Here is an 8,438-nt window from a genome sequence, read left to right on the forward strand (position 1 = left end):
AATTACCAAACGAAAAAAACATTAAAAAAAATGAATTGCCAAACGAAAAAACATTAAATAAAATAATAAATTACCAAACAAAAAAAGCATTAAATGAAAAAAATGAATTACCAAACAAAAAAAACATTAAATGAAAAAAAGTAATTATCAAACGAAAAAAGCATTAAATGGAAAAAGTAATTATCAAACGAAAAAAACATTAAAAGAAATAATAAATTACCAAACGAAAAAAGCATTAAATAAAAAAAATTAATTACCAAACGAAAAAAGCATTAAATGGAAAAAATTAATTACCAAACGAAAAAAGCATTAAAAGAAATAATAAATTACCAGACGAAAAAAGCATTAAATGAAAAAAATTAATTACCAAACAAAAAAAGCATTAAATTAAAAAAAAATTATTACCAAACGAAAAAAACATTAAATGAAAAAAATTAATTACCAAACGAAAAAAGCATTAAATAAAATAATAAATTACCAAACGAAAAAAGCATTAAATGAAAAAAAATTAATTACCAAACGAAAAAAACATTAAATGAAAAAAATTAATTACCAAACGAAAAAAACATTAAATAAAAAAAATAATTACCAAACGAAAAAAGCATTAAATGAAATAATAAATTACCAAATGAAAAAAGCATTAAATTAAAAATGTAATTAACAAACGAAAAAAGCATTAAATTAAAAAAAAATTAATTACCAAACAAAAAAAGCATTAAATTAAAAAAAAATTATTACCAAACGAAAAAAGCATTAAATTAAAAAATTAATTATCAAACGAAAAAAGCATTAAATAAAAAAAATTAATTACCAAAGACGGCGACCATAGGGACGTCTGGGAGGTGAATTAGCGATAAACGCACATTTCTGAATGGAAACGGGCAGAAGGCAGCAAATGTTGCCTTCATTTTCACTTTGTCGCTAACAAAATAGCGCGAAAGGTGGATGGAAGCTAGACTATTGTCAATTTTGTCTTTTTACGTTGTTTTTATACGTGTTGTGAAACGTGCTTTTCAAAAATGTGTGAGCTTGACCAGACTCGTGTTCATGTGTTTAAGCTGTGACTTGTTTGTTGCAGCTGTTGCAGGTGTTGATCTGCTTGCCTGGAAATGGTGTATTTTCTGTATGTTTACAGTGTGTCTGTTGTGCCTGCAGGTGGCGATGTCTCCAGGAGAGGACGGTCTAATCGGGATCCCCTTCCCGGAGCACAGCAATGAGCTCCTGTCCCGTCTTAACGCTCAACGCCGGTCAGGGCTGCTCTGTGACCTCACGCTGACCTCGCATGGTGCGCGATACCCAACGCACCGGTCCGTCATGGCCGCCGTCAGTCTTTACTTCCGCCGTCTGTTTGGGGCGGAGGAGGGCGAGGATGGAGGCGAGGGCGTGGGCGACAGCTGTAGCGTTTGCCAGCTGGATTGCGTGTCGCCGGACGCGCTGGCGGCGCTGCTGGAGTTCGCCTACACCGCGACGCTGACGATCCGCAGCTCGGGCATGAGGGATGTTCTGAAGGGTGCGCAGCTGCTGGGCATTCAATGTGTGGCAGACGCCTGCAGAGACATCCTGGGCGAGTCGGGCAATGATCTGACAGACGCTGTAGAGGAGGCAGAGCGCTTGCCATCTCGCCGCAAACAGGGCCGATGCTCCGTGACCAGAGCGATAACTCCAGTGAGACCAGCATGGCGGAGTTCCCAACCCGAAATGGTACCGGCGTCTGAAGAGTATGGGCTGCTTCCCACGCAAGGGCGAGAAGGACACCCACCACCCATCATGGGACAGAACCGAGGTGCACGCGAAGGCCACCGAGAGGGGCTAATTAACGGAGGCAAGCACTGGCCACAAGAGTCAACCTTGATCCCTCAACGCCCTGAAGACACCCCATCAGAGGAGGAGGAGTCAAGCGTGCAAGGGCAGGCCACACCCCTCAACAGCCAGTCACAAGCCAACGGAGCTGGGGGTGGAGCAACAGTGGGAGGTGGCAGGAAAAGGAAGTCTCAGACACCACAGCAGTGTCCCGTCTGTCAGAAAATCATCCATGGGGCGGGAAAGCTGCCGCGGCACATGAGAACACATACGGGAGAGAAACCCTTCCAGTGCACCGCCTGCGGCGTCCGGTTCACACGGTAGGATCAGCTGAATGTGAGATAGGGTACTGATGTCGTGTGTCCCATCAATAACCAAATTATTACAATTCAATTTCATAAATCATAAAATAATCTGCCTGTTCTCTCTCTCTCAGGAACGACAAGCTGAAGATCCACATGCGTAAGCACACGGGTGAGCGGCCGTACCCGTGTCCCAGCTGCCCCGCCCGCTTCCTGCACTCCTACGATCTGAAGAACCATCTGTCGCTGCACAGCGGAGATCGTCCTTTCGAGTGCCCGCTTTGCCACAAGGCCTTTGCCCGCGAGGACCATCTGCAGCGCCACAGAAAGGGCCACAGCTGTCTGGAGCTCCGAACCCGTCGCCCGTGCCGTGCAACAGGGCCCGAAACCGGAGCCTCCCCACCCTCTGATTTATTCAGCGTTCATCAGCATCCCGATCACATGAGCGCAGTCGCAGCTGCGCAGCTCCGGTACCCACCAGACCCCGAGGGCCACAGTGTGCCGGTGCAGGCTGTGCCACTGATGGGGGCAGCCAGGATGCCCTACCCTGAGCTGCTGTGGCGGGCAGTTGGGGGACCGGCGATTGAAGCGCTGGATAAAAGAGAGGGAGGCTCGTCTCCACATGGCAGCGCGCCAGTAACGCATAGAACATGGAACGATGAGGATGAGGACGCTGGTGGGGAGGAGGAAGAGTGATAACGCTGGTGTGTGTGTGTGTGTGTGTGTGTGTGTGTGTAACATTGTAAATCAGTTGTATAGTCACATCAGTTTCTGTTCCTGCGGTGGAGCCCCTCAGATCTCCATGCAGCAAACTGTAACATTTATACGACAGCAACATAATGCAACTACAAGCACGGGAAATGGTGAAAAAGGGTTTGGAACTGTTGTAATAGTCATTTCTCCTGTATTTTGTTTTATTTGTCATATTGTCTTTGTTTTTACAGTATGTATGAATATGTATGTATCCACATCGAGCGCTTTTGCAGATCTATTAATGTCGAATTGTTTTGTTATGTTCTGTCTGGAGGACTTGAGGTTTATATTGTTCATGCTATGCAGAATTTAACATGAGAGAGAGATTGAACAAATCAGGCAAAAAAATCAATAATTAATTAAAGGCGACATAAAGATGTGGCCTTCTGTCTACAGTACATACCGCCACGTACAGGTCATGACCGGTGATGACAGGTGATTACTGGTGATGACAAGTCATAACCGGTGATGATGACAGGTCATGACCGGTAATGACAGTTTATGATGACCGGTGATTACCAGTGATGACAGGTCATAACCGGTGATGATGACAGGTCATGACCGGTAATGACAGTTGATGATGACCGGTGATTACCAGTGATGACAGGTCATAACCGGTGATGATGACAGGTCATGACTGGTGATGACAGGTCATGACAGGTCATGACTGGTGATGGCTGGTGATGACAGGTCATGACTGGTGATGATGACAGATCATGACCGGTAATGACTGGTGATGACAGGTCGTGACAGGTGCTCAGGGTATCATGAAGCTGAACTGACCGGTGATGATGACTGGTGATGACAGGTCATGACCGGTGATGATGACAGGTGATTACCAGTGATGACAGGTCATGACCGGTGATTACCAGAGATGACAGGTCATGTCTGGTGATGATGACAGGTCATGACCGGTGATGATGACAGGTGATTACCAGTGATGACAGGTCATGTCTGGTGATGATGACAGGTCATGACTGGTGATGACTGGTGATGACAGGTCATGACTGGTGATGATGACAGATCATGACCGGTAATGACTGGTGATGACAGGTCGTGACAGGTGCTCAGGGTATCATGAAGCTGAACTGACCGGTGATGATGACTGGTGATGACAGGTCCTGACCGGTGATGACAGGTGCTCAGGGTATCATGAAGCTGAACTGACCGGTGATGATGACTGGTGATGACAGGTCCTGACTGGTGATGATGACCGGTGATGACAGGTGCTCAGGGTATCATGAAGCTGAACTGCTATCTGGTGAAGAATTTAGTTTAGATGCTCTTAAATGTAGCTTATTTTTATTTTTTTTACAATTCCTTTTCAAATGATAGAATTTCCTCTCACACCAAAGATTACGATTGGAATGAATTGAGACATTAGAGATGCGTTTTGCTCAGTAGAATATATATATTGCTCGGATACTTCTAGCCTTATTTTAAAAAGAGCGACCGAAAGCGGACCAGATCTCAGTTCTTACACCTCTGAGGTGTTTAATCCGCTCTGTTGGACAAGAGCGCGAGGGCCTTGTGAATCTCAGTCGGAAATGTTTGACGATTTCTGTTTACGTTTGTTCAGTTTTTGAGTTTGAGATGCTGAATTTAGAGGAACGGTCCTAATTTTCCAGCGCTAGTTTTCTTTATAAAAGAAAAGGGAAGATGAGAAAAAAAATCTTTTGTGTACTATTCTATTTATTTATTTGTTGGTTTGATATTTATTGCAGCGTTTGGGTTATTCTGCATCTTCCTTATGAAGCTTCTCACACGCTTCTCTCAGAGTCTGAAGTTGTTTTACTTTTTCGCCGAGATCGATGACTGTAGTCAGTTGACTCCTTTAGGCCTGGTCTAGGATCAGTTTTGCCTTTTTTTCTCGTAATGGCCTCAGGTAGATGCAGTGTGACGTCTGATCTCTGAACAGTGGCTGCTGCCGCTCAACTGGATGTCCGTTGCATCCCGTATGACATCACTGTACATGTGTACAGGCGCATGTAAACGCTCCGGTGCTTTACAGAACTGCAAGATTGATGGAGTTTCTGCAATCTCCTCTGTTTGCAAAATTTTGCACATTGAATTTCTAAATTAAAGTAAAATGCCCTCCAGTGAGGGGCACAAAACTCAGAGGAGTTTTGCCTTTTTGACACAAATGCATTTATAAAACAAGGAATATAATAAATGAACATTTGCATTATATGGAGAATAAGTCTATAGCTTTAGTCGCCGGAGAGCGTTTTGGCTCTTTGATCAATTCTTTAAAGCAATCTATATGAGAGACCCCGATCGACAGGCGTCAGGGGAAGCGTTTCGCAATGCATTCTGGGGGTTTGAGTCTTGTGTTTGTTAGTGTACCGCTGACAGTAGGGAAACTACCCAAAGAGGTTTATTTGCACTAAAAATTGAATCTTTGTGTTTTGAAATATTTTCTTATTCATTAGATCACTTAATGATTGTACATTCTCAATTTCTTTAAAAAATACAAAATGTTAAAAAAAATCTGCATCGTAATATTAAGAAAGTTATGATGTAAAATGGTCAAGCTGCCTTGGTTTAATTTTTTTATTTTATTTTTTTTTTGCAACTATTCTCAGGAAATCGTGAGCCATGCACTGGTTATGCAAAAGTTTGCTGAAATCTTAATTTAATGTATAGATTTGTGCTTGGAAATATGAATAGCCCTGTTAGCAAGAAAAGCCTAGTTTAATTACGCTTTTAAAGAAATGTAATCGTTTAGTAATGGAGATTGTTTTATATGAACTGATTGGTTTGTTTTGGGCTGTTCTTACTATAGAAGTGAATGTATGGATGGGCGCTGATCTTGTGTTTTTGGGTGACGGGGCTCCTGGTGAAACCCCCTTCAATCAGGGATATATTTTCTGTTAATAGAGTGAAACTTTCTCAGCGATGGAAAATCATTTCTCGTGTTGTACAAATAAAGAGCAAATAAACAAAGATTTATCTACATCTAGATTGTGCTGCCTTTCTTGTCGTTCCTCAGCGATCTAGAGTTTGTCATTTTGCGTTCAGTAAATATTTACCTGCAAAGTTTGATTTGATATTTATGAGTCTTCCATTTTTTATTTGCAAAAATTTAGTTTCAATCCTAAAACACACTGTTATTACTTCTACTTCAATAAAAGTCCATTTTTGTAAAGCAATATGGCTGACGGCGTTCACTTGAATTGTTTTGAATGAATTATAATGAATTAGTTGTGTTAGCGTTCCTGAGATCATCATTGCGCAATCTAATGTCAAGTCCAATCCCACTGAAAGATGAAGATTGTTTTGGGATTTATTTATTTATTTATTTTGATTTTGAAAAGACAAAAGCGGACTGTACTGCCCGTACATCTATATGAACTTCAAAGACATCATTAATCTTACAGTTCATACACAATATGTGTTTAAACAATGACCCTTAATTAGTTTAATAATGTTAGTAATATTACTGTAACACTGTTAAGGATGGGCAAGGAGGAGGCGAGAACCGGCGTGTCAACATAAATCAGAATTTAATGCAAACCTAAACCAAAAGCACAAACATAAACACACACATGACGGACATGCCCGTAATTCTCTCTCTCTCAAACCGTCGACACCGGCCGCCTTTATCCCTCGCGCACCTCATAAGGGTGATTGGGGACCGGGCGCGCGATATTCCGACCCGGCCCCGCCCCCCCTCTGCTCCACACTGACGTACATCCCCCCTATCCCTGGAGCGGGGTGTATCTTGCGTCCCGTGTGGTCATCCCCGCCTTCCTCGACCTGGGAGGAGACAGGAGGGGAAGACAACAACAACAAAGAAAACAAAATAGGCGAGGGAAAAGGCCAACAGGGTGCGAAAGAGAGAGAGAAAAGCTCACTCATCGGTTCTCTGATGTACCGTCGCGTGGTCCTCGAACACTCCTCCACACTCAGGAGGACGACAGCCGCTCCAACCCCGGGCGAACCAGAGTCAAACCTTCGACCCCCAGTGGGCAGAACGCCCCTCCGCTTTTCTGGCATCAAATGGGGAATCCGCCCCTGGCAGCGGCCCTACCGCTCCGGGCAGTCGGAGAGCTTCTTCCCTCCTCCCCTCGCGGACGGCGGTCTCCCTCGACCCCTCCGCATCTCTGGGGACGGCAGGGCACTCCTCCGGCGGCGGCTCCCTCGCTCCAGGCGGTCAGGGTATCCAGTCCCCACTTGCCCCGTGGACGGTGGCCGTTCCCCGTATCCGGGCGGTCGGGCTACTCCGTCACCCGGCAGATGGCAGCGGCGCTCCCCAGGGTGGATGGCAGGGTCGAGGACTCTGCAACGGGCATCCCTCCTTCCCAAGCTTCGGCACCAATGTAAGGGGGTTAAGATGGGCAAGGAGGAGGCGAGAACTGGCTTGTCAACATAAATCATAATTTTTAATGCAAACCTAAACCAAAAGCACAAACATAAACAAACACACACACACACGACCAACATGCCCTTAATTCTCTCTCTCTCGAACCATCGTCACCGGCCACCTTTATCCCTCACGCGCCTCATCAGGGCGATTGGGGACCGGCGCGTGATATTCCGACCCGGTCCCGCCCCCCTCCGCTCCACAATTACTTTTACTATTTAACAGGGGTGGAAAGAGTACTGAAAAATCATACTCAAGTAAAGTACCCAAAAAAGTAGTGTAAGTAAAAGTACCTGTCCTAAAAACTACTCGAGTTAGAGTAAAAGATTAGCTCATTTAAAAGTACTCATGAGTAGTGAGTATTGAATAAAAGCTGTGTGCCCCGTTATAATGGACACTGTATGCCAACTTATAAAATACATCAGTTATCTATGATAAACACGACATGAATCTGATTCCAAAACATACAAGTGACACATGATAACAGAAATGAAAAGATTCAAAAGTAATTACAATACACTGATCTCCATTTTATATCATAATGTATGAAACATCATCCATCCATCTTCAACCGCTTATCCGAAGTTGGGTCGCGGGGGCAGCAGCTCCAGCAGGGGGCGCCAAACTTCCCTATCCCGAGCCACATTAACCAGCTCTGACTGGGGGACCCTGAGGCGTTCCCAGGCCAGTGTGGAGATGTAATCTCTCCAGCTAGTCATGGGTCTTCCCCGAGGCCTCCTCCCAGCTGGACGTGTCTGAAACACCTCCCTAGGGTGGCACCCCAGGGGGCATCCTTACCAGATGCCCAAACCACCTCAACTGGCTCGACGCAAAGGAGCAGCGGCTCTACTCCGAGCTCCTCACGGATGACTGAGCTCCTCACCCTATCTCTAAGGGAGAAGCCCGCCACCCTTTTGAGGAAGCCCATTTCGGCCGCTTGTACTCGCGACCTAGTTCTTTCGGTCATGACCCAGCCTTCATGACCATAGGTGAGGGTAGGAACGAAAATTGACCGGTAGATCGAGAGCTTTGCCTTCCGGCTCAACTCTCTTTTCGTGACAACGGTGCGATAGAGCGAGTGCAATACCGCCCCCGCTGTCCCGATTCTCCGGCCAACCTCCCGCTCCATTGTCCCCTCACTCGTGAACAAGACCCCGAGGTACTTGAACTCCTTCACTTGGGGCAATACCTCCTTCCCTACCTGGAGTACGCACTCC

At 45.1% G+C, this 8,438-nt stretch overlaps 1 protein-coding gene across 6 annotated transcripts in view; it reads left to right on the plus strand.

Moving 5' to 3' along the window:
- The window catches only part of LOC127658060 (zinc finger and BTB domain-containing protein 7B-like), a 45,035-nt gene extending 39,098 nt beyond the window's left edge, over window positions 1–5,937 (plus strand). For 2 of the 6 annotated variants that reach the window (XM_052147152.1, XM_052147150.1), the window contains 2 exons: window positions 1,156–2,120; window positions 2,237–5,936. In XM_052147152.1, the coding sequence (XP_052003112.1) occupies window positions 1,162–2,120; window positions 2,237–2,798 (1,521 nt within the window). In that variant the 5' untranslated portion in view covers window positions 1,156–1,161 and the 3' untranslated portion in view covers window positions 2,799–5,936. Of the gene's footprint in view, window positions 1–1,155; window positions 2,121–2,236 lie in introns of all 6 variants that reach the window. The other 4 variants (XR_007972347.1, XR_007972346.1, XR_007972348.1 and 1 more) reach the window with 4 other exon arrangements.
- Window positions 5,938–8,438: the final 2,501 nt, after the last annotated feature.

Source organism: Xyrauchen texanus, chromosome 17, assembly GCF_025860055.1.
Source record: "Xyrauchen texanus isolate HMW12.3.18 chromosome 17, RBS_HiC_50CHRs, whole genome shotgun sequence".
NCBI lineage: Eukaryota > Metazoa > Chordata > Actinopteri > Cypriniformes > Catostomidae > Xyrauchen > Xyrauchen texanus.